Source organism: Orbicella faveolata, unplaced genomic scaffold, assembly GCF_042242905.1.
Source record: "Orbicella faveolata isolate gen_17 unplaced genomic scaffold, um_ofav_v1 contig_3, whole genome shotgun sequence".
NCBI classification, from domain to species: Eukaryota; Metazoa; Cnidaria; class Anthozoa; order Scleractinia; family Merulinidae; genus Orbicella; species Orbicella faveolata.
The window spans coordinates 16834867-16860647 of NW_028301558.1; the positions used below are offsets into that span (position 1 = coordinate 16834867).

Below are 25781 nucleotides of genomic sequence, written 5' to 3' on the forward strand. Positions count from 1 at the left end.
CCATGAAGCCACAGCGCCTCTGTTAGCACATGCTCGCACGGTATTATGGTAAAATGTTCAGCTGCCATTATTTTTCCTCCGGAGGATTGACTTGGGTTTGCCTTTGCTGAATGGTTACATTAATTTCTTTGCAAGAAGGCCCTTACACTTTCAACTTGAACTCGGAAAACTCGACCATGAACACAGATAGTGAGGGTGGTAAAAGCAAAATGCCATATCCCAAAAGCATTTAAAGCATTCTGGGAAGGTAGGTTTTATTTAGCTCTTATTAACCGAGGAGGAGGTCTGTATGGGAGAATCTTGACCGAGGTCGTGAATAGACAGAATGCAGTGAGGTCTGTACACACGATCGAGGTCAAGATTCCCCCATACAGACCGACTAAGCTCGGTTAATAAGTTGTTTATTATAAGGCAAACACGAACAATTTAATTCGTTCAATGCAACTGGTCTGTAGGTAACTGACATTTTGCTTGCGAACAGCGATGAACTAGAACTTAATTCTGCCAAAGGTTGCTCGTACCCTTTCAGTTGCTTTTTTTCTCATCAGGCTTTTTGGCACTTCGATAAATAAATATTGTTAGAAGAAAATAGTCAATATTTTTGCATTTTAGTTTACAACTTTTTCGCCACAAACCATTACCGGTCTAGATGCCGGTCCAGATGGGAAAAGACCGCTTTCAATACCGATTTCAGCCAATCAAATTCGTGAATTCGGTAGTTCCCAGTCCCTGTGAGAAAGCCCTATGTTAAAGAGAAATGTTGTTTTCTAAACTCTCGATCCTGAGATTCAATGGAAGGATACACTTAATAAGGTATTCACGTAAAATAATAGCTAAAGAATATTCCCTCAAACATAGGTAAACCATAGACACAAATTTTTCAATACGATGTATTGCCTAATTTGTTAACGTCATACAGCTTGCATCCGTTGACTGGTCTAAATTAAGGCATTTTATGGATAACGTTACGTTAAGTTTTTTACTCGTCCGTTATTCTGGTTGGACAACAGAGAGAAAATGTCACTTTTTATTCCTCAGTCCTTTTTTTCCGTACAACATACGTTGTAACTGCGCAAAACCTTTGCTTCTCTTGTTGTTCAGCTTCGCAAACGGATGGATGAATTTTTCCGGAGTATCTTCAATGACACGGATTTCATTTTGCTCGGGTTCGTCTCTACCCCAACACGGCATTCCTCCATTACGGCCACAAATGTAGTTCTCTTCCTGAGCATTTACGACACACAAGCACAGCAGCAACATCAGTAATAAAGGAAACTTGAACGACATCTTTGGCAGTTAAGGAGAAATCCACCACGCGTCCACGGGGCTGCAGCAAAAACAAAATTGGCAACAATAAACCAGCTGACTGAGGTAAAAGCTCTTATCAGTTATGTATCCTGATGTTATTGGAAAAGAAACACTGGCCATTTTTTTAGTTGCACCTTATGCTCTCATTTAAGAAAATGCTCTTGTTCTGAAGAAACCTGAAACATTGCGTTTATGAAGTGAAACTGGCATAGAAAAACTGTGATGAGGACGATGTCCAAACGAAATTAACATTGTTTTTAATACTCACTGCATTGAAGGAGCTACGTCATGGTTTGCGCATAATATGCATAGGTGCTGCATGCATCTTGAAAAATATAGTCTTAATATTTCAAGTTCTCGTTTGTAATCCGTGTCAATCTTCTCCATCCTTGACCATCCGTGTTCCTTAACGGTTTATTATTATCTCTTTGGTGTTTTTCTATCTTAGCAAACTACTATTTTCAGGTTTCCTTCAGGTTAAAGATAATTCTGTTCGCGGCTAAAATAACTCAAAATACCGTGAGTGGACTCCTTATCAATTGTTGCAATTTTGTATTTTTAGTATCTTTTTTCTGCTCTCATGCAATGATTTAGTAGAGATATATACATATGTGTGTGTATAACAAAACTTACCTCGGTGAACGCCAGCTAGCTGCGAAATGCTCATTTGCGCCTAATGAGGAGCTTATATCAGTAAAACAAATTGATTGAACTGTAATTACGTTCTTAAAAATATCTTAGATCTGTTTATATAGCCATGTAAACCAAGGAGAAGTTACTTCTTGTTTCATTTGTACCTATTGCTCCGGAGTATTGGTTATCAGGTTGTAAAATATCACTTCTTGTTTTTTGAACAAAAGCGTCAAGGGCAGTAACTCGATGCCTGGTTAAATGAAAATTGTCTAATTATTTAAATATCGTTCCCAAACGTGGGAAAAATCAGACTTTTTACGGTGTGTTTTTAATAAAAAAAAGCAAGATCTAGGCGGCATTGGCTTTAAATGTCTTATTAACTTTTTTTAATGAAAACGCTCTTTCAATGAAATTTGTCTCAAGATGAATACTCAATATCTCATAAAAGAAAGAGTAAACAAAGGAACGTTACTTTACAATATCGATAACAATTCTCAATTTTTTTTTTTTTTGACAAACAAAACAAGTGTTAGTTTTAAGTCGCTACGAAAGAAATGCTCTGTAAGCTAAATTCGCCATATTTTTAAGAAAAATGGGACAAAGAATTTCTTCGGGAATTAGAATGCTTCAAGTCCCTGTGATACCCTAGATAATGCTAAATTAAAATTTTTATTCTACTGCTAATTTGAAATGCCTGGAGCAGTAAAGGAGAACTTTTTTAATGTTTGTTATCCGGTTGTTAAATTTCCTCTAGCTTAATTCACGCTTCACACAACTGCTTTGAAAGAAAAGGCGACCATAAGTAGCCATGCCTGCTGAACCGTAAAAGGGCCAGAAACATCGAGAGAGATGTTTTTTTTTTAAAGAGGTGTTCTTTAATTTGCAAGGCGCACTTAACACCGAAGTTCCAATTAAGGGTTAAAAACGGTGTCCATGGCCAAAGTTTCTTTTCTGTGATAGCTAATGAAAGGGTCTATTTTTGCTTTTCGTTGAAATTTTATTTAGATCCCGAGGAAAAAACCAGGCCGCTGCAATTACTCATAAAGTAAACCATAAAACATGCTGAAATTCTTCCTTAACGTGGGCGATTTCATCTCCTTTATGATGTACATGCAGGCTTGCTGTTTGTTACAATACGAACATTAAAATCTGGGATTATAATTATATCATTTAACAAGTTCTGAAGGGATCCAATCTTGATGTATAGCATAAGTTACACCGCCCCTGTAAATGTAAACAGTTGAGTGCATGCGCGTGTAACAAACGGAGTTAAAAAGCCGACCACAAAGCCATCGGGTTGAGGTTTCAATTTGTCAAATACTAGTTATTGCATTAATAAGAGAAGCCTTCGTAATCGATCATCAAAGCGGCGAGTAATTGATAAAAAAACCGATCATTTTCTGATTTGATCGGAAGAATTAGAGAAATTGCGTGGATTAAATTCGGTTTAACAAGAAATATAAGGAATAACGTAATTCGACGTTTCGATGTATCTAACATTATTATCAAGAATAAAAATCGTTGGATGTCAAAGTTGTTAAAAGAGTTGAGTTATGAAGATCATTAGGTGACATTCCTGTGTGCCTGATAATTATGCTAATGTAGCTTCGCGCGAGTTGAGTCCGATTGCACGTTCAATGATGGTTTGAGAACTTGTATAACCAACAGTTTAGTTTATTCCGGCACTTTTTGAGGACCGTAAATTGTCCGCGATAGTTGGTTTGTCGACTCCATGTTGTTTCATATGTTTGCCAATCGAAGGTCTGGAGCTTGTGTGTTCGATTTAACAAATTGACGTCAGTTTCTTATGCGTCTGTCCTCTAATTGATCATAAATTGCGTCATAACATTGTCAAAGTGGCTGTGAGAGGTTCCGCTGTAATCTTTGACAATGTTGTGACCCAATTTATCATCAATAAGAGGACAGACGCGTGAAAAACTGATGTCAATTTGTTTTTTACAATAACAAGAGCCCAAAATGGTCAAATGCCGGGAATAAATGTGGCGAAAAGACGCCGTAAACTTGCCGTTAACAAAAAAATATTAGCACCAAAACCAAATCTTTGTATAGCGTTGTTTGCATTTTAAATGACCGTTATCGAGTCCTGTTATGTAAAGAAAAATTCAATTTGCCTCCTTTTGAAGTCTCACAATGTTTTGTTGTAAGTGGCATATTGCCATGCTTATTATGCAAGATCTCAGTCAACGTGGAAGACAACTTATTTATAATGAGATCGGACATGATATTTTTGCACGAGAGCCGTCAAAGCTGACTAAATTTTAAATTTGCAATTGCAAGAAAATTTTCCGCTTTTATTACAATCGCGATGTCAAAGATTATTTTACTTGTGTAAATACAAAAAGCCTCAGTGTTATGTCATCTCTTTCTCATCATAGATCAGGTCTCACGGGAAAAAAATAAGGTTCTTTCACAAGTCACGGTAAATAAAGATGATAATAAGGCATTTCACGTTTCACGAAAAAAAGGGGGGGCCACTCTTCACAGAAATTTATGTAACTAAGAAGTTTTGAAACTTCACTTTAAAGCACAGACTTGCTACATTAAAAAGAAAGATCAAAGACTAAAATAACATGGCTCGTAACGATTATACATGTGTTTATCACGTGATAATGGAGTCTAGAGACATAATCAAACGGTTCGGGAAAAACTAAGAGGCTGTTTATGCAAGAACGGATAATGCAAGTGAGGTTCACTGATTAGTCTCATTTTTTCAGAGAAAGTCAACTATTATATCTAATGTACAAATATCACTTTTATTTGGATCAATTCGTTTTCATTTTTTGTGGGAGGATTTTCAAGGTGACCTCAAAACTGGCTAATATGCTTAAGAAACTCTAAAATTTTGCTATATACGTCGGACGCTGCCAAAATGCAGTTCTTTATTCTAGCTGGCTAAATGTTAACATTCAGAAGTTTCTTCTTTCTCCTGTACTTTGAAGGTTTAAAAACTGTATTCCTTTAAATTTTGACGGAGTTAACAATTTTCTAAAATACATCCTGCCAAACTCAGGAGGATTTTCAAGGTGACCTAAAAACTGGCTAATATGCTTAAGAAACTGAATTTTTAGTTACTGAGATCTTACCCTGATCTTGGCAAGGTTTGGCCTAGCTTTTCCTCAAAATTTTAGTGGTGAGATCTTGTTTAGTCTCGCTGTGATCTTGGCAAGATCTTAATCATACTTCGCATGAGTCTCAGCTCGTGTCCCAGTCGAACACCGCAGAACTCTTGAAGTGTGTCGTTTAGAATACCTTAAAACCTCACGTATGCCTCAGTATTCAAACATGAACACGTTTCATACTTCGCATGAGTCTCGTGGTCCAGTTGAACACCACAGAACACTTGAAGTGTGTCGTTTAGAATACCTTAAAACCTTACGTATGCCTTAGTATTCAAACATGAACACGTTTCATACCTCGCATGAGTCTCGTGTTCCAGTCGCACGCTTCGGACCACTAGCGTGTTGTCTGACTGAACTACGCGGTAGCGTATATTACCTGCATAAAAACCGTTCTTGACGACGCAAGATATCTTTGGCTGTGAAAAATGTGACATAACTTTCGTATTCATAGCATGCGATTCTCGAAAATTAGAGCATACTTGACGTATTCATTAGTATTCGAAGACGTTCACATTAGAAGTAGCGTCGTGCATCTCGTGTTCCGGTCGCAAACTCTCGAACAACTGAGAGTATTCGAAAATGTGCGAGTCATAAATGATCGCTATATCTTCGAAGAACATCTAATGCAACATTAATCTACCAAAACGTGGCCCGTATGATTTATCGAACACTTCGAGTCATTCACGAGTATTAAATTTGAATACGGAAAAACAGGCCGGATTCCTATAGAATATTCCAGGTGTATTTCGAGTCAGCCGTAATCGAGTACGTCAGAACATTGCGGCATACGCGGCGTGCGCCGATCCGTATTCGAGCGAATTCGCGCCCGAATATTTGGCTTTTCGCGCAGTGCTAAAGATCAAATTATCGTTTTAAAAGCGAAAAAAGGTACTTAAAATACATATCACATTTTTGTGACAATACGTCAAAGCCTGTACGATTGAAATGGTCAAAATGCTAATAAAATATTAGTGCGAATGTTTTTTTTTTCAAGACACGCCCGTCCGCCAAAAGATCCGAACTGCGAAAATTATCCAACATAATGACAGACGAAATTACTATTAGAAACGGCACTTTTAAGCTTACAGTGTAACTTGTCTACGGCAAACTTGACATTATCAACCTATTTGCCTTAACAATATACCAAAGATTCCAATGAAATCGTCATCATGCACAACAGAGGTTCCCACTCACCTGAATGCCGCAGCGTCGAAAACTGCGATCACAGTCCAATTTTCTTTATGTCTTTGGTTCAAAGCGAGGCTCGACCAATGTGCAGTGCATTCTGTTCCGCTGAAAGCGAGGCTCTACCACAGCGCAGAGCATTGCGATCTGCTGAAAGCGAGGCTAGCAACGACGACAAAATCTCGATTTCGCGTCCATTTCTTTTTTAAATTCTGATTATGAACTGCTGCTCCTCTCGCTCCGCTCGCTCCGCAGCAGTTATGATTGTCTTAATGTGCTGTTTTAGAATCGGTGAAAAAAATTTCAAGCCATGCGCACAAAACAGGCTCTTGGTTCCTCTTGGAGATTCTTTTCAAAATTACCGACGAGTACCCTAACGCTTCGCCTCACTAACTCGCTACGGCGGTTAATATAATTTCATGAACTTTTCATTGATTAATAGCTGAGAGTTTCCCTTTAATACGAACTTCCATCTGAGAGACCGGGGTTAGACTTGGGAATTTTGCTTAAGTTGTCCCGGGTTGTAGGGTTACCCTACCTGTGAAATTTTGCTTATAAACGCGGTTACACTCAAATAGTCTGGAAACAATTAGAAAGTTAACCCGGGTAGTGTTTAAAAGGGAAAAAGTTAACCCGCCTGCCCGGGTGACCCTAGCACGCAGATAGGGTAACCCGGGCTATCTTTTGCCCTCCAGCTAGGGTTAACCCGCTTGCTAGGGTAACCCTCCCTCCCTGTAAACAGGCCCCTAATATTTTGTTTTAGAATTGGTACCTCTTACGGGTGAAAAAAAATTCAAGCCACGCCCACAAAACAGGATCTTGGAACCTCTTAGGGGTTCTTTTCAAAATTTCCGACGACCACCCCTGTCCTTTTTTCTGGGAGTCCGCCCCGGGCTTAAAACTTAATAAGCGGGGCCAGTTTTCTTGTGATTTCACGAGTTCCATTACTTTCAAAGAACAGTGTTCTTTAGTAAAAAATAAACTAGAATAGAATAGAATAAAGTACACTTATTATAAATTGTCACCAGGAATCTGTCACGTGCCTCTACCCTGAAAAGAACCGTGGTTCCTCTTGTCCCCTTTTTCTGTTTGGATTTTCCAGCCTATTCTTGAGGAGTGACGGAGTCTGTCGTGTTTCATTTTGCCAATTCTAAATACGTTGGTCGCTAAATTAAATATTCAAATACTAAAGCCGCAGACCCGCATGCAGTCACGAAGGGAGCGTTACATCAGTGCGTTCAGTGGCGTTGCGTGACGGTTTAGCTGAGGCCGAAGGGTACACTGGTCGTAACTCGGAGAAACAAAAAAACTAAATATGGAGGTCGTCTCGTTGTGCTTTTTGCACTTATAAACGTTTGTCCTTCTTCACAACTCTGTAGTTGAATTCAACATGACTTCCATTGCTCGAAGTGCTCTTCGCCCGGTTTGTCGGTTTCTTGATCGAAGATTCTTTGTTCCTGCGTGTTGTCATGTTCGATGGAGTTCTGCTTCGTCACAAGTATCGCAGGTAAGCTTATAATTTACGCATCGATGTCTATTGTTAAGTAATGTTCAAATCTCTGTGTTAGCTTAACTTAAGCTTGCATATGGTAGGGTTTTGCAATATAACTCGTTGGTGATTTATACTGAGAGATCTGGAAAAAATTTGGGTGATTTTCGTGTTTTGAAGATGTCTAATTAAAGCGACGTCATTGCAGAAATTTTTGGAAACAATATACGCTAGTCTTACACTTGGGGTTTGGGTGGGTAAAGAACTGGCATGGTATCAGAAGGATAATTATTATTATTATTATAAGAAGGAGTCTAACTGAAATTTATATTCGCCTGCCATATGTTTCGCATGATTACATTTGTTAATTCCCTGTTACGTTTCGTGTAACTTGTATGTAGGTTGCCTATTCACCAGTTAATGACGACATAAAAAGAGCTTTTGAAGACATAGTTGGAGAAAACAATGTGTCATCTGCAATGGTTGTGAGGGAACAACACGGAAAAGATGAATCTCACCACAAGTGCCATCCTGCTGATCTCGTAGTATGGCCCACCAGCAGAGAGCAAGTCTGTCAGGTGGCAAAACTTTGCAATGATAATTGTCTCCCGCTGATTCCATTTGGATCTGGGACAGGACTGGAAGGGGGTGTGGTGGCCAAAAAGGTAGTGAATGTGGTCGTTAATTTATGTAATTAACTCAGCTTTAGTTGCAAATCATAGGGGAAGATTGAATTCTGTCTGGTGACTTGCTGTTACAGTAATTGTGACTTGCTATTAGTGATATTCAGCACCCAAGCTTGCCACAGATGGTGAGTTTTTAGTTACTGAGATCTTACCCTGATCTTGGCAAGGTTTGGCCTAGCTTTTCCTCAAAATTTTAGCAGCTGAGATCTTGTTCAGTCTCGCTGTGATCTTGGCAAGATCTTAATAAGCTGAGATATGAAAATCAAATTCGTGATACGAACATCTTGCCAAGGATCTCTGAACAAGATACTGGCAAACTGTTTTACTTTTTGTAAATTTAAGAGGGTCATTTATTTTTTTAGGGTGGTGTTAGTGTGGATGTGACAAAAATGAACGAGATACTAGAGGTTAATGCCGAGGACTTTGATGTGACAGTGCAAGCAGGTGTTACAAGAAACCAGCTTAATAACTATGTGAGAGACACAGGACTGTGGTTCCCTGTTGGTATGTTTGTTACTAACCATAAATAAAGTAATGTTATTAGTATAGTGTTATGGCCTCTTGGTTAGTGCTCAGGGCTCTGGGTTCAAGCTCTGGCCAGGGTCATTGTTTTGTATTCTTGGGTAAAACTCTTTTCAATACTCTCACATTGCCTCTCTCCACCCAGGTGTATAAATGGGTACAAGGGAATTTAATGCTGGGTTTCACCCTGTGGTGAACCGGCATCCCATCTAGGGGAAAGTAGAAATACTCCTACAGTAGTTGCCAATGGCCTGATGAGCTACCAGGCTCAAAATATGGATTGTAGCTTCAATGTACTTCAACTTACAGATCATGGTTATAGCGCATTGTATGATGTACAGTTTCATTGCTGGACACCACCATAAGATGGCCATCTCCCAAATGCAGACATGGCTGTGTCATTGATCCTGACTGAATTTCATTTGTTTCTCTTAGTAACTGTCAACTCACTTTAAGGCACAGACTGACACCTTTTTGAAGTGGTCAGCCAAGAACCACTCCTTAATGTGTTCATCATAGTGTCAATTCACTATTAGCCTGAATGTTTTTTTCAGATCTGTCTTGTCTCTAAAATCCATCTCTGTCAGTCTTTCCAGTCTTGACCATCCATCTTCCATGTTGTTTATTACCTCCTCAGTGTTTTTCTATAGCTAGCATTCATGAAAGGTACATTAAAGCAGTCCAAGTTGCCCATCAGGCTGGTGCTTACAACTTTACATCTCTGGTATATTCTAATCCCCCACCTTGCTAATGGGATGCGTCTATTGTAAAGTTGTCTCCAGCGTTTAATTCACCCTTACGCATTTGGACAGAGAAACTGTGAGTCGGCGTAACCTTTTATGTATCTTGCCCGAGCTTTAACGTAATGGATGATACAAAACGGTGTCTTAGTTTGTGTATTTGAACAGCACTGTTAATTTTATAAATTAAAATTGTAAATATTCTAGATCCAGGAGCAGATGCTAGTTTGGGTGGTATGGCTTCTACAAGTGCATCAGGGACAAATGCAGTCAGGTATAGAAAACTGATACAATGGAACCTTACCTTATGATTACCCCTTAATGCAACCACCTTCTTATTATGACCACATTTTTGGTCCTAAAGAAAATGCGTCGAACTAAGATACTCTTTGTATGTACTTTAGATCCTATTTTTGATCAAACTTTTTATGATGGCTGAAAGTTTAAAGATGGTTGACTTGCAATGGAGTACTTCTGTGTTTTAATAATTATAATAGCACCGCTTTAAATTAGCTTTTAGTTTAAAATGTTGCAAACAAGTCTGATATTCTTTTTAATTCTGCTAAATTACATTTAGAATGAGCTCTTAACAAAATCAAACAGTAGTGGTCAGGTGAACTATTGATTCAGAAGTTGTCAATTTTGTATACAAAAAGTCAAGTGTTTATTATTGACAATTATAATAAAGTTTCCATATAACGCGCGCTCCGATTGGCTGAAACAGCATGCTTTATCAGAGAACAGAGCACGGGTTGATGACGGTAAGTTGGCTTCCAAATTTTTGCTTCGGAATTTTGACAAATTTGACCCAAATTAAACATCCCCTGTGACTCAGACAAACGCACTGGAAGCGAGCTATTTTTCTGCAGTAAATATGGCTCACAGAGACCATTGTTAGCAACAGTAGTGTTAAAACTGTACTAAAATAACAAGTTTTGCTAGATTCCCGCCGACAAAACATGTTCAGCTGTGGCGAAATACACAAATTCTCAACCTAAACAGTGCTTCGATAAAGACATTAATTTTGTTACGAAGGCAGAAATTATACTAAGAAGTAAAACAACGACAGAAAACAATTGAACTGTCTCTGTTTATGATGAGAAGCTTTATTTTTGTAAATTTACAATTAAAAATGCTCATTTGCTCGAACAACACTTACATGCAGTGTAGTAACGCTCGTTCTCCGGTCATCTCAACGAAGTAAACCGACGAGTGGTCAGTGCAAAACTTGCTCTGATATTCTCTTCTGTGCTCGAAGTAGAACCAGTGGCGTTAAGTCTTTCTAACTTTTACGCTAGTTCGGGCAATCTTGCTGCATGCGGCTACAAGCCGTAAATAACTGCAGCTCCTTTCAAATTCAACTTGGCATTTCGCATTTTCGTCCACAAGCTTTGAGCTCCGCGTTTCGTAATTTCCACTGGAAAAGTGCTCGTTTTCATGGGCCACAATACGGCCGGATTCCTCTGGACTATAAACCTTTACCTGCCTTGAGATCCGTATTAAAAATTAACTTAAAAGCGAACTTTGAAGGCATCGTTCTTCTCTCGAAAGCCGCTCAAACTTCTCGAAACTGAAAGCTTAGCTGAAGTCCAGTTTGTGATTGACAGCTGTCGCTTCGTTAGTCAATCAAATTATTTGAACAATTCTAACAAGGATTGTGATTGGCTTATTTTAGCGTGCTTTATCAGAGAACAGTGCACGGCTGATGCCACTTTTGCTCGTTTGGAAAATAAAGTTTGGTTTGAAAATTCAGCCGAATGCGTGGGGAAATTATCTGATTCTTTATCATAAAACAAATGAAGAAGCCTCGACTGTGCTCTGTTCTGTTGTAAACCACTTAGGAAGCGGTAGAGCACTCAAGAAGTAGGGAAAAACACTCGACTACGTCTCGTGTTTTCCCCTACACTTCTTTCGTGCTCTACCGCTTCCTGCGTGCTTTACAACAGAACATAGCACAGTCGGGGCTTCTTTATTTGTTAAGTACATGATGTATTTAACTCTTTACTTTTTTATCAGGTACGGAACAATGCGAGAGAATGTTATGAATTTGGAAGTGGTTCTGGCAGATGGAAGGGTCATCAATACAGCTGGGGAAGGACGTCGGACAAGGTACTGTCAATCATTGGTCTGCAATAAGTGGTAAGGGCAGAGGTTATCTAGATCTGTTCGAATGCCCCCTCTGCAGGGTGTATTGCTTGGCTTAATTCATCCTAACTTGAAGTAAGGTAGCCAGCTATAGAGTGAAGCATTCAACACTTTCTTGGAAGTTGAGAGTATTATCTGCATGGCAGATCGCATGTGATTATGATCAAATCTCACTTTAATACATGTATGTAATTCCCTTAAAATTTGATTTTGCAAGCATTTTATGTATTGACTTAACTTTAATAACAAGAATAAAAGGCATTTAAAGATGCACTGTCACAGTGATGGCAGGTTTAGTCTGTCTGCCAGATATACATTATTTAGCAATTTAATAGTCAGAGATTATATAAAGAAATTGTTATTGATAAATAAAATATATATCTTTTCTTTTTCACAGAAAGACGTCGGCAGGATACAACTTGACAAACCTGTTTGTTGGTTCAGAGGGTACTTTGGGAATTATTACGAAGGTGACCCTGAGGCTGTATGGGATACCAGAATCGGTAATGATGTTAATTTATGATACTGTATTTCATTGTTACTTTTCTTATGAAGAGACAATTCGCAGTTGAATGCCGCTATCTCGAGCTGGGAAACAAAAAATATTTAGGATGTTGTGGGGTTCAAGATAGTAGATAGAAGATAGAAAGTGACTGAAAAAAATATTTCCAAGGAAAAATGATTTGAGATCAATACAGCAGGGAGTTTGAGATAACTGATATTGAGTTAGCATCAGGTACTAAGTACTGTTATAACAATTTACATGCAATTGTGCATGTAAGGTTTGACATATTTTGTCAAAATCTTCTTGCCTCCAATAACTGAAAATGAGACAGCAAACAATATGATCTAGAAAAGAAAAGAATATATTTTTTTTGTACAATTTAGTATTTACAGTCTACATTTGATTGTTAAATCTCAACTGCAGACAGCATCTGGAGTGTCTTCATTTTCTGACGTGAAGTCTGCTGTTGATGCTGTGGTAGAAATTCTACAGAGCGGCATTCCGATGGCTCGTATTGGTAGGTTAATAGTAATGATTTAATATTGAAGTAGATCAATAAATAATTGAAGAAATATTAATATATTTTTAAAAATAATTTCATATAATCTAGTGGCTGAAAAGAGTGTTGATGATCACAAAATAGTAATCTTCTTATTGGCTGCTTGAAATAGAAAATCACAAGTTATATTACCCCTTTTATTTTCCATACTTGGACCACTTCATTAAACACTGTTTGGAATGTTTTGGACCAAGTATAAGTAATTCATGTTATTGTCTTGTAGAGTTTCTAGATGATGTGCAGATTGATGCTTGTAACAAGTTTTCAGGGTTGAACTACCCCGTAACTCCTACCCTGTTCTTGGAGTTTCAAGGATCTGAAAATGGAGTCAAGGAACAAGCCTCTATTGCAGGTCAGATGAGGGCCAATAATGACTTCAGGCTTAGTAGACAATAACGGTGCACTTTTAAGCCTACATCAAGTTCTCAGTATAAATGTGTGCAAAACTGTAATGTTAGTTTACTTCATTTTTAGGGGAGATCATCGAAAGCAATGGTGGTTCTAAATTTCAGTGGGCCACTGAACTGGAGGAACGAAACAAATTGTGGAAAGCGAGACATAACGCTTGGTATGCTGACATGGCTCTTAGACCTGGTTGTAAGGTAATGTACAAGTTATTTTATGGTGTACAGGGTTTCTACTGTACAATATCGCTGTACATTTGTACTGTTATTTGGACAGTATTCGCTGCAGTTGGATAATAAATATCGCTATATAACATACGTCCTATGTCACTTATACACACATATATTTTTTTGTGTGTTCTTTGCTTAGGGAGTATCAACAGACGTCTGTGTTCCAATCTCGAGGCTGCCTGAAATAATTGTGGAAACAAAGGAAGACATCATAACTTCCAACTTAATTGGTTAGTAAAGAAATATAAAGTCGTTTTGATACGTTGTTCCAGGAGATAAATACACGTATTGCAAGTAAGCAATTGTACCAGTCGTGAAGTTAGAGTACATGCAAGAAAACACTTAATTTATGTACTCAAATCAACTCGTCAATCACAAGTTTCCTTTCATCAAGGCCTTGGCAATACTCTCTCTTTTTTTGCAGTTATTCCTTGATTCAATGCTTTGAAAAACAAAAGTTGGAATGCGGAAACTGGCCACAGCGCGCGAGGATTATGATTAAGGTGGCCCAAGATATTCAGCTGTGATTAAGTTTCCACTCTAGCTAGCCGTAGTGTCATCTACTAGATATCGTTTCTGTTTTTTCTTCCCGGCGATGGCGTTTAGCGCAGAAAAATAACGATCGACGGGTTAGAAGCAAAGATGGTTTAGGCACTCGCCAAACACTAAATGCAACAGACGGAGACCCAAGATTGAATCTATCTGGACCTAACTGTGATGACACAGACCGTGACAGAATAATTCCTACAGAAAACAGACAGTCCAGCAGGAAAGACTAAATAACGATTACAAAACTGCAAAAACTCCAAATGAGCGGGTTAAAATCTAGGAACTAAGATATCGTAGTCCGCATCCCGTAAAACAATGTAGTCTAAACCCTTGAGGTTTTGCGAGTTTCTTAATTCTCTTAATTCTAGTGTTTAAGGCCTCTCCACACTACGCCGGAGGAATTTGAAAACGGAAGTTTCACTCTGAAAACGCATCAAATGTTTTCCGTCCACACTACGCCAGAGGAATTTGAAAATGCAACAATTACCAGTCATTTTGGATTTGTGTTTGAGGAAAACTCGGTCAGGGAAGTCAAATAATTATTGTGACGTTATCGTTTTCGAAAAGCTCCGTTTTCAAAACGTTTTCCGCCCACACAAAAAGCCGGCGTTTTCAAATTTCTCCGGTTTGAAGAGCGTTTTCGAAAAGCTCCGTTTTCGTGACGGATTGGTGTGGACGGTAGGCCTAACCGTAGAAATAAAGCTGCGTTTTCAAATTTTTTCCTGGTGTTTAATATTACTTGCACTCGTTCATTTCCAGCCCCTATTGTTGGGCACGTGGGTGATGGGAACTTCCATTGTTTTATTCCCATAAAACCGGACGACGAGGAAGAACTCCGGAATGCAAAGGAATTCACCCTGAGATTAGGAAGGTAAGAATCACGGTCGATTAATTAGCTCTTTATTCTTTTTTGGTTCAGCCCCAATTGTGGGGCATGTAGGAGATGGAAATTTCCACTGCGTGCTTCCTCTTGATTTGGAATGCGAAGAGGAATTAAAGAGAGCAAAAGAATTTGTAGACAGACTATCCAGGTAGGTTCATCTCTTTATAATCAAGGAACTAGTTTCTAGCCAAATGGCCGTTGCTCAGCTCAATTTTCTTAGTTGATTGCTGAACGCGAGAAAAGAGTGAGCCATGAAGCATCAATCACCACCCACTAATTAGATCAAAACAGCGAATTTTTCGAGCACTCATCCTTTCTATTAAACCATTAGATTACGAGTTTGAGATTTTCATGGCGTGATAGTTGACGAACTTGACGAGGGCGCAGCGCAAGTCAACTATCACCCGTAGAAATCAAGAGCGAATAATCTAAAAATCTACTAGTCGTTCAAAACTTTATCTGAATCTTCGTCACAGACATTTCGAAAATACAAAGAAGCGGCCGCCATTTTGTAAAGAACCGTACACTGCTACGCTACTCACTATTTATCACAGAATAGATAGTGAGCAGCGTAGTCAGTAAGAGAACGGCAATCGTGATAGAACTCTCGTGCAAGAATAGACCAGCGAACAATGGCGCCGAGTCAAGGCCATGATCGACAAAAGACGAGAACTGTACAAAAACGTCCACCCAAACCTCACTATGGTGCTGTTGTTGGTACGCACTGAAGTGCTACGTCTATAGACGTGGCTGCGTGAAACAGTCTGTCGTGACCTGGTTTCTCTCACGGTAATATCACGTAATTAAAGCACGCCAGATAGACTGGATTAGCATACCGACCCTGTAATGACTATTATCAATTCAATGTGTTTTTCTTTTCTCTCTCTCTCTCTCAACCCAGACGTGCCTTGGCCATGGGAGGTACCTGTACTGGAGAGCATGGGATAGGGTGTGGCAAGCAAGCCCTGTTACCAGAGGAGATCGGCCCAACTGGAGTTCAAGTGATGAAAGAAATAAAAAACTTGTTGGACCCTAACGGGATCCTGAACCCTGGAAAAGTATTTTTGTAGAGAAAAAACAACTTTGTTGTAAAAATCAAGGTCTGGGGCCCGTTTCTGGAAAGCCAGAGAAACTTCTTGATTTGTCCTTCGGTTGTATTCTGTTTTTTTTTTTATTGGGACTAAGGTCAGAACGCTTCTACGTTAAAATTAGCAGTAAAAATCGTATAGAAATAAAGAAATTAGGCTTTTGCTAATTTTTAATCCTACTTCAGCCTATTCTAGTTGTCCTATCTGCTTCCAGAGAACGAAGCCTGTTCTCTGGTTCTCGCTTTAGATTGGAAAGTAAGTTGAATGCTGTTTTTATCACATTTTGGTCGCATAACGCGCGCTGTGATTGGTTGTGCCTTCTTTTTGCATGACGTTATGTGACACGGGTATGACGTATCATTGCATTTGACTGGCTTTTTATTTTATAAATGGAGAATGTCGCTTTTTGTTAGTTCACAAATCCCGGTTGGTGGCAAATACCCTACAAAGATTTGGAAATTTGAAAGTGCTTTATATTGATACCGTATGTAAACCGTCGCTGGGGTCATTTCATGAAGAGTTTTAACTCTTTAGCTTACATGTCTGAATAACTCATATAAGATGTATACTTACAAATCTCCTTGATTTGAATTGAAATGTCTTGTAAAGACTTTGCTGTCGTGAAACGCCTGTAGCGCTGGTCAGTGGTTAAAATTAACTGTATATGATAATATAATTCAAATCTAAAGATTTTTTATACCAAGAATATAGCATGCACTACTTCCGCAAATAAGCCGTCATGCCTTAGAGACAGATCTTATGATTTTAGGTAGAAAGTAAATTATCTAGATTCTGTAAAGTAGATTGAGAACTTCAGGCGTGTACTAGACGTGTATGAATCATCAACATTAATGATCCTAATAGCAAATAGGTGAAGATAATTAAATTTCTAATTCGATCCTGTATGCTTTACAAAGATATATTTTCCCAGTGCATAATCATACACTTTCAGTAGAATTGGGAAACAAACAGGAAAATCTTGTAGAAAGTCAAAATTAATAAATATGAATGAGTTTTGGGAAACCCGGCACGGCGGTCTGGTTGTAACATACCCTGCTGGCAGAGCCGGCTCTGCTAGTAGGGTAGTTGTAACAAGATCAATACGAAAGAGAACTTTTATAGCCTGCAAGCAGGCTCACGTTTCTTGAGGTCTCATCACCCGACTCGATCCTCCTCGCCAGATTGCTTTGCTCGGAGACTTGCACTCTTCGCCCCTCATGCTTAAGTCGAAGGTGAGCCTGCTCGCATGCCAGGCTAGGGTACATTCTGTTAATAAAGCCACCCAAAAAGGGGTTTCGCTTCCCGCCCGATAACCCTGGCCAATGTTTTGAAAATGTTTGTAACTACAAAATCTTCAAAACACGTTCTTGAGTTTAACACTGGGCTCTGGTTTGTTACAGTATAATTACTTGCTATCAATCATAAGAGAGGATTTTACCTCTGACAGTGAGTCTGACGAGCTGGCGGTTTGCCAAGACAGAGCGCCAACACCATAAACGAGCGCAAAACGCGAGGGCGTTCGCGGAAAAGGAAACGAAACGAGACAACAAAATCGACCAAGTTGAAAACCCAGTTACTGATCTAGCTACAGAGAAAATCGATGGCGTTTATTCAGACGGGTTTACGTGTTTATCGATGACTTTACATGTACAGCAGTGACGCCTGAAAACTCGCGTTCTTCGAAGGCTATCAACCGATAGACTGCTAAGAAGCCAATCAGATTGATAGTTAGCGGGGCAAAGCGCGAAACGCGATACACAAACGCGAAGCGCGATTTTTTTGGACACGCGCTTTGCGCTCCACATTTGTGTATCGCGCTTCACAGTCTGCTCTTTCCAAATATAATTTCTGACGACCTAGGGACAAATTAGTCAAAAAATAAAATTCCGACGGCACGATGGAGAGGCTTGAGGGGTGTCATGGGACGTTAGCTTCTGTTATAACATGGTAAAATGCTCTACCTTATTGATGCTGTACCCTTTCCTCGAGTCTCGTGCTACCGCATTAAACGAGGAATACGTTTCCACCAACTAAAGGGTGGCTTTTTAGCTATAGTGTTTTCGTATCTGGCGTAGCACAAGTTCTAATTGTTGGAACCTGACAAAGATACAGAGTATATTATAAGGTGGAATACATCTGCATCAGATGACTGACTGACGCATCCTCAATAAACTATTCAGACTCTATTCACATTGAATGTCTCGTGTTAGTGCACTCAGAATTCCACCTGTTCTGCTGGCTAGTCAGTCTGTAGAGCGCTCTCCCATGACGTCTGGGCAGCCAAATTGGTGTTCGGATAAAATAAATGTTTTCCAGCGTGAGGAACTTCTTTTCAAATAAAAAGGTCAGTTTTTCCCTATTGCCTGGGAACATAGTCTGAATTTCAGCCGTCTCTTCCCTTTACCCCGCGGGTTCCGTAATAATTTGCGAGGTGTTTTACAGGGAAGGGTTAGTGGCCCTTCGCCCAACCCTCAACACGGAGGGTCAGTTGCTGTAGTTCGTCCGACCTTTCACCTGGAACCTGCTTAGCAAGGTTGAACCTACCAGGGACTGCAGTCCCAGCTGGTATAGCTTCCAGGGTCACTAAGGCACGCAAACCTCCCCACCACGTTAAGGTGCGGTCTTATGCGCAACAGAGCGCGAAGAAGATAGGCGAGGTGTTAGGAGCACCAGTATAGCTGCCGTGAAGTTGTTTAAGCTAATTTGTAAGGAATGTGGTTTAATGGCAGTAACACGTACCTGTAGGTAAGGTGGAATTGTGCGAGTTAAACAAAACAAGTTTATTTTGTTGGCTTTACATCTCATTGGCTGACAAGGGCAGCACTTTGTTCTGATTACCTCAACACACTCCAAAGGTTTCATCAGCAAATAAAGGGCAAACAAACACAAAGGGAAGTGTGAACGCGTTTTTACATTCCAGGGTCATGAAAAAGGTCTCTTAACGACTGAATATTAACATATACAATATTACAAACATTTAAACACTGAACACTAACTTCGCTTTCTGCTGACATTATGGCGTTGTCTTATCAGGCGAGTTTAATTTCTACCGAAAACCGTTTGGTCACATCACAACTAGTAATCGCTCAGCAATTGCTATCTGGATAGAAGTGAACGTATGAGCGCTTCCACACTTTGCAGAAATAAGTCTGTGTAGCCTTCTCCTCTGTAAGCTTCACCAAGAAGTTGCATGTCCGCAACAAACAATTGTTCTTTCCCAAGCATTCTGTAGCTCTCCAGAAGGGATTTCATATCATCGATAAAGGTTTGGTTGTACTCGGGTATTTCCGCTGATAAGTGCGCCGAATTCCTGTGTTCCTTTATTATAAATTGAGTAATGGATATTTCTAGAGGGAAAGGAAAGAATATTTGCATTAACATCTCACACCAACAGTAACATTACTTTACACAGTCAGACACCAACCTAAACCCTAACCCCAGCCCTTGCCCTAACACTTATTCGAACACTGACATTAAGGCAGAGGTAGTAAAACAAATGAAAACTTCCGTGGACTACGACAAGCAGGCACAATCCATGTAGTCAGAAAAAGCTGATAAAAGTGCACACCAGCTGCCACAGGGGTTTCATTATGGGCCAGACCTGTGAGGATGATTTTGCCTGCCTGGTTTGACCATCTAGAGGAAAGAGTTTCTCATAAAGGAGTTCTGTTCAAAAACTTTTGTCCACCTGTGAAAACCAGTTGCCCTCCCGTTGAAAACGGTAATGAAACCCCTGAGTTGGTCAATTGGTAACCAAAAAAATAAATAAAATAAATAAATAAACAAATAAATAAGTAAATAATAATAGTAATAATAATAATAATGATAATAATATTAATAATAATAATTTTATTATTTTTTTTTTAATAATATTATTATTAACAAAAAAATATAATAATATTAGAAATCTAATCACTTCTTGCAGACTCTCCCTTCGGTCTTACATGTATCTTTGCTTTTGGTATCAGCAATATATATACCAATTCAACAGGCTATTTCACATCCACATCCTCTCATTCTGCAGAACATGCTATTAAATGTCTCATTAAGAGTAACACTACAGGCTTGAGTATCAATACACTCACTCTTTAATAGCCTATCCTTGGCATCTTTGTTTCCCCGCAGAACAGCTCCATACTCTCCTCTTAGCTCATTTATCAAACCCTGGAGTTTACTGTTGAAATCCAGACTTACTGCAAGGGCTGTCGGAGAAATGATAACAAGAGAAAATTCACGAGGCAATTCACTGATCTCTCTGATGCAGCTGCAATCTCGTTAGGTGATGAGACATAATCATTGTAATTACAGGCTGCCGAGTCTCCCATAAATTATCACTATATACAGCCAAGTACACAAATCACATGTAACCGTACAGAACCATTTATTAGTAGAAATGGTACTAAACCTTGCCGCAAGTGGCACCATGTACAATATAGAGGAGATGCTTAACCTTGCTACAAATATGTAATTACAGTGGAACAACCATAATTATGATGTGGGGAATGCACTTTGCCAAGATGTGACATCAGAGTGCCTGCTTTAGTTTTGTACCTGACTGGCCACTTGTGGACAAAAACTTCATTATTCTTACTAATTACATGTAAAGAGCCACCCTTCCTTGAAAAGTGTAGGTCAGGCTGCACAAGTTAATGGATTAATTTGTAACCATTATACAAAGTTTAGCAAAAATTCTGACAAACAGTAACCAGTCTCAACATAGGAGGTCTGGGGGCTAATATTTGTAGTGGTACATGTCAGTGCATCAATTGGATTTCAGATATTAAGTGCTATCTAGATAGGATCATTGTTGTGGTGATCTTGGACCAGGCTTTTAGCCAGATGGCCATCCAGGCACCCTGTGGATGGCCACTTATTATAGAAAATTGTTTTATTTTTCATATGTTGCCCTATAAATTGTTCACTTGAGCAGGCCCTATAGCACATTTTGGATGGTGGCCCACTTTTCAAATTCTGGCTACAAGCCTGTCTTGGACGAGGCACTTGACTACATGTATCTCAATCCAGGAGTACAAGCAGGTACCACTAAAGTGTTCACCTTACTGGGCCAAATTTATATACTGAGTGGGGAGGGAATGGAAGCTGGAACTACTATGGCTTAAGCATTCTATCCAGGTTTAGTCATGCAACTGTAGTATTAACTACTCTTAGTTGCCTCAATCGCTATAGAAACCAAAATAAGCTCTGGAAGTGTGTGCCAGTTTGGCCCAAGCACAGATTTACCTTTTCCAATCAATCAAATCAGCACTCCCATGAAATGATTCAGAGCTGTGCCCTAGAGGCACCTGGGTACCAGAGACAGCTAACTTTAAAATTTACCTTTTGGCAACTGGAAAAACTTACTCTTTTCATATATTAAGTACCAGGATTTCATGCTTAGGAACTTTTGGGCTCCTTGTAATTTTTCTTAGACCACAGCCTTATGATTAGTAAGAGTGGTACATGCATTAATCCAGATAATTACACATGATCTGTAAACTGATGGCTGTACCTGACTTATCAAACCATATGCACTTATTGTCCGGGACATTAGCAACCATGGATCGTGCATCACTTGAGAATTTTCCATTGTATGTTACGTGAGGTAGTCTGCCATTTTCCAATGGGTCATTGTCTCCATTTTTGATCCCATTATAAAGTTTGGCTTTCATTAGACATCCAGGACATGTTTCTACCACAATGCTGATGATGCTCTTGTCAATTCCAAAGTCCCTGTGACCCACTGTGTACTTTTCTTGAATCTGAAATTTTTATGTGATAAATCAAATCAATAATATTGATAAATACATGTAGTTTCATAACGATTTAGTTTATTCTAACTTTTTTTTTTCATTGAATCTCATGCTTTTTATTTACGTGCCACTATCATTGTTAAAACAAAGTACATAATACCAGTGGAAAGTATGCATGCTTATACAATATGCAGCCCAGTTTGTACAACACAAGCTCATCAGTAAGTTGTGACTGTGCAATTTTGCATACAAGACGATACCTCAAACTGGGTAAACATGGAGAAGTTTGATTCATTCTTCAAACTTGTGAGGGGAGTGTAATACAAGCTAACCTTTGATTGAATTGTGGACAATCACTAAACAAATTTGTGAGTGAAAGTAACATTTATGACATCATTAACTATATAAAGCTAATAAAAATACATACATGTACAATCAAACTGCATTAAAATCAGTGTTAACTATATGTAAATTAGATGATTAGTAATGTACCTATCGTTCCAGAAAATATCCATACCTCCCCTACAGAAGGGATTTTTTATAAGAACCCCCCCCCCCCTCCCCCAACACCCCTCTGGAAATTCCAATTAACCTTCACACAGTTCATTGTTTTTTTTGTCTTACAGAACTTCCCACCCCCAGGAAATTCCGATCCCTTCCAGGGGGGGGGGGGGGCGGGGGGGGGGGGGCAAGAAGTATGGATATTTTCTGGAAGTGTGCAATAAATCAGCTGACAATCAATGGACGTTAAGGTGAATCTGAAGTTATTGAACTTGTTTCTCAACAAAACTGTCAAACAGTCTGAAAGCTAGTATTCAGGACAACCTCTAGTGAAAGGAATAGACAAAAACACCATTTAAAAGAATCGCTCAATTTTTGTTTAGTGTAAAATTTTAAAATTCAGGAACTGCAATAGGTTGCAATGCTTCAGGAAGTCTACATGTTCAAACTAACAGGTGGATCCCTGTTAAATTTAATCACCTGTATATAACAAAAACAAATGCAAAGTAATTAACAAAACAGGATGTACTACTGTTGGTACATCTTTCAGTAATTTTATTAATATAACTAGACTCAATAATAGAAATAAGCTCAGAGAAAACAGAGTCTTCATAAAAAATGCTAACTGCTTGCAGTGCAGCTAGCTAGTCAAAAATATTGAATTTGAAACTCACTAAATTTTCACCCTTGGAACCACACTCCATAAAGTACAAATAACATGCGAAATGAGTACAAAATTAATATCCCACAGTATTTGTATTCTAGGGAACAGGTTTTCACATAAGATGTGGTCCTCTTAGTACTCCTGGGCATGCACAAAAATAAACATGGCTTAAAGTCTGTTTTGGGGGGAACAAAATATCGGATAATAAAACTCTTTTTCACGCATTTTGGTGTGCTGCCTAGTAGTAATAATAAGTGATAATGTAGCGATCCAACTCAAAGATTATAAACATCTGCAACCCTCCCCCCCCCCCCCCCCCCACCAAAGGCATTTGACACATTGCTGTGCCCACAGGGAGGGGGGAGATTTTGCATTGGTTTCACATAGGGTTACAGGGGGAATATGTACTCATGTTTGAAGATAAGCTTATCATTTGATTGTAAAATGGTAATCCCCTTTAAGCTTATATTTCATTAGTACAACTGGAGAAAGAGTGAAAATGCTCAAGGTGGGTGTTCAAGTGTGTATTTTTATTTCCTGTTAGATTTAAGTTATTAAATCTATAAGTTTATGCGCTAACACTGTCCTATAGATTCAGCACTGAATTTGTACTTACATGATAAGTAAGTAAATAAATAAATTAATAAATACTTTTTCTTTTACCATGTAAATGTAATTCATAGGGATGGGGTGTTTAAACAACTGCTAAAACTGTAAAGTTTGAACACCTTTTTAGCCCAGGGATGGAACAAGCGACGAAAGTTCAAAACTTCAAATGCCCAAGGATTACCTGGGGGAGAGAGAGTTGCTACTTGATAATCACGTCCAAGTTAAGTTCGATTATGATGTAAATGATGTCGTTTTAGTTACTACAAGTTTATAACAAAAATAAACCAAACATCCTCTCAACTTGTTTTTAAATTCTCTATCAACTTAAAAGGGAAGTAGCTATCATAATTATCACAATCCATGAGATAAAAATCTTACCAAGGAGAATGTCTTCTTAGCGTCGTAATGCCCCTCTGAATGTACTTTACTTACAACTGCCTCAAAGTCTTCTACAGGCACTATTATCTTCCCAGTTCTTTTGTAAACAAGTACTTCACGGTTAGCCTCAGAATCGAAGCGTACATCCATGCGTTCAGCCCAGTTTTTAAACTTTTCTCGCCTAGTAACGCCACCTTTTGGTTTCGGGAAACCGGCCGCTTTCAAATCAGGTCCACTCGGCCAAGGACATTGCCACCGTGGGAGGGTGGCTGCGGAGCGCGCGCGAATACAACTGAGAAACAGGTCATAAAGACCCCTCGGTAATGGTCCGGCATGGTTTCTCTGCTTAACGAAGTTCTCACTTCCACTTTCTGCAAAGGTTTCTTCCATTTCTTTCATCAGAAGGGAAACTGCGATAAAAACTTGCGTGTTACGAAGCGACTTTCCGCGTTTCCTGTGCGCACGCATGTTGCATCACGTGACCAAAGTTCCCGGATGTTCATACTCTTAAAGTTGTTGGCTTCGACGGGACAAATGTGCCCAAACAACGCCTGTTTTTTATTCACTGTACAGCTAAGGCAAAAACAAATTTTACTTTTCCCAAGCTGTCACGTCTGAATTCTGTCAATTTTCAGCCAATAAGAACAGATCACAAGAAGTCAGTGGGAAAGAAGGAGTTTACATTCAAAATCTAGACCAGTCAATGTATGTGCGTATTGTAAAGTCATCTAGCTAAAATGCGGAAGGGGGGTGTACATTACCTGAATGGGAAGAGCAGTAAACCTGTCCGAGGTTACAGAAGTCACGCGCAAGTCGCGATCGGTTGACGATCTAACATGTGAGCAAATCGTTCCACTGAACGCTAGCGCTGAGCTCACCTCTCTGAGCACTTAGTATGGATCACCCGGCAGAACTTCACTTGTGTTTCAGATTTAACCTTTCAAATCTGCCCCACGATTTTGCAAGCAAATTTTTACCGATAGGCCTTGCGGTTAATTATTACCGGGTCATCACGAAAGGTCTCAAAGTTAGTCGGCAGCACCTCTTGTTCGTCCTCCCTTCCTAGCCGTCATTAATTTCCGGAAAGGCTTGAACTGAACACAAAGAAACGACTTCGTGAAACGCGCCCCGGAGCTTTTCTGTGAATCAATTAAACTAGATGGAACTAACATGAGTAATCTACACTTTTCATCCAAAGTGGGCTTCTAACCAACCATGCCCGTCTTACCAGGGTAACTCAGTATTCTCGTGAAATCCTCGCGTACGTTTTCAGTGCAGACGAGTCTCTCTTTAGGGCAGCGGGACGAGTCAGAGATATTGCCGGAGTCAGTGCTGGAAAAGCATCGCCGGCGGGAGAACACTCGGCTACTTTTTTGTTGTATGATTCAGATATCCAAATTTCAGGAGTGTTTTGCCCCGGCCCAGCTACTGGACAGACCGATCACGCCAACTTCAACGACAAACTGGACTATCGAGTGTCCCCCTTTCCATGAAAGAGGTTTTCCTCGGTCCACTGAAAAACATTTGTAAGATTCTGTTCGATGGCCTCTTTTAACATCTTAAAAGAAAAAGAAAAAACGTTCTTTAATTCTCCAGGTTTTCGTTTTCAACTGGTGGATCAACTCCTTGGTTCCTTCCCGTTTGCTAAACCGAGGAAATACTGGACAACGTATCGATCGCTATACTTGCTTCGTGAATTGGTCACAATTATATTACACTATGTTGTTTCCTACTTGAGGCAATTGTGAAAGTACTACATTTAAACTAATTTCTAATTTAAAGCCTATTCTCATACGTAAAACTTAAAAGAAA

At 39.3% G+C, this 25781-nt stretch overlaps 2 protein-coding genes and 1 long non-coding RNA gene across 4 annotated transcripts; 1 reads left to right on the forward strand and 2 right to left on the reverse strand.

Moving 5' to 3' along the window:
• Nucleotides 1-876: 876 nt before the first annotated feature.
• On the reverse strand, nt 877-1983 carry LOC149106668 (uncharacterized). Its single transcript, XR_016209967.1, has 2 exons — nt 1942-1983; nt 877-1327 (listed from the first exon to the last, which is right to left on the reverse strand). It is a non-coding gene; the product is annotated as an uncharacterized LOC149106668 (long non-coding RNA).
• A 5560-nt stretch (nt 1984-7543) lies between these two features.
• On the forward strand, nt 7544-17090 carry LOC110061809 (D-lactate dehydrogenase, mitochondrial-like). 2 transcript variants are annotated; one of them, XM_020768676.2, is made up of 12 exons: nt 7544-7773; nt 8157-8420; nt 8804-8945; nt 9911-9977; nt 11720-11812; nt 12246-12351; nt 12777-12870; nt 13136-13264; nt 13387-13514; nt 13687-13777; nt 15016-15127; nt 15881-17090. In XM_020768676.2, exons 1-12 carry the CDS (start codon nt 7657-7659, stop codon nt 16047-16049), a joined length of 1512 nt encoding a protein of 503 aa, XP_020624335.1. In that variant the 5' UTR covers nt 7544-7656; the 3' UTR covers nt 16050-17090. The 2 variants fall into 2 exon arrangements, with proteins under 2 accessions (XP_020624335.1, XP_020624327.1); XM_020768668.2 differs by lacking the exon at nt 15016-15127 and adding an exon at nt 14856-14967 and having other exon boundaries at nt 7545-7773.
• A 1742-nt stretch (nt 17091-18832) lies between these two features.
• LOC110061822 (uncharacterized) lies at nt 18833-24441 on the reverse strand. The gene is made up of 4 exons (XM_020768687.2): nt 23970-24441; nt 21577-21826; nt 20153-20269; nt 18833-19414 (listed from the first exon to the last, which is right to left on the reverse strand). The coding sequence occupies exons 1-4, from the start codon at nt 24435-24437 to the stop codon at nt 19164-19166; spliced, it is 1086 nt and encodes a 361-aa protein (XP_020624346.1). The 5' UTR covers nt 24438-24441; the 3' UTR covers nt 18833-19163.
• Nucleotides 24442-25781: the final 1340 nt, after the last annotated feature.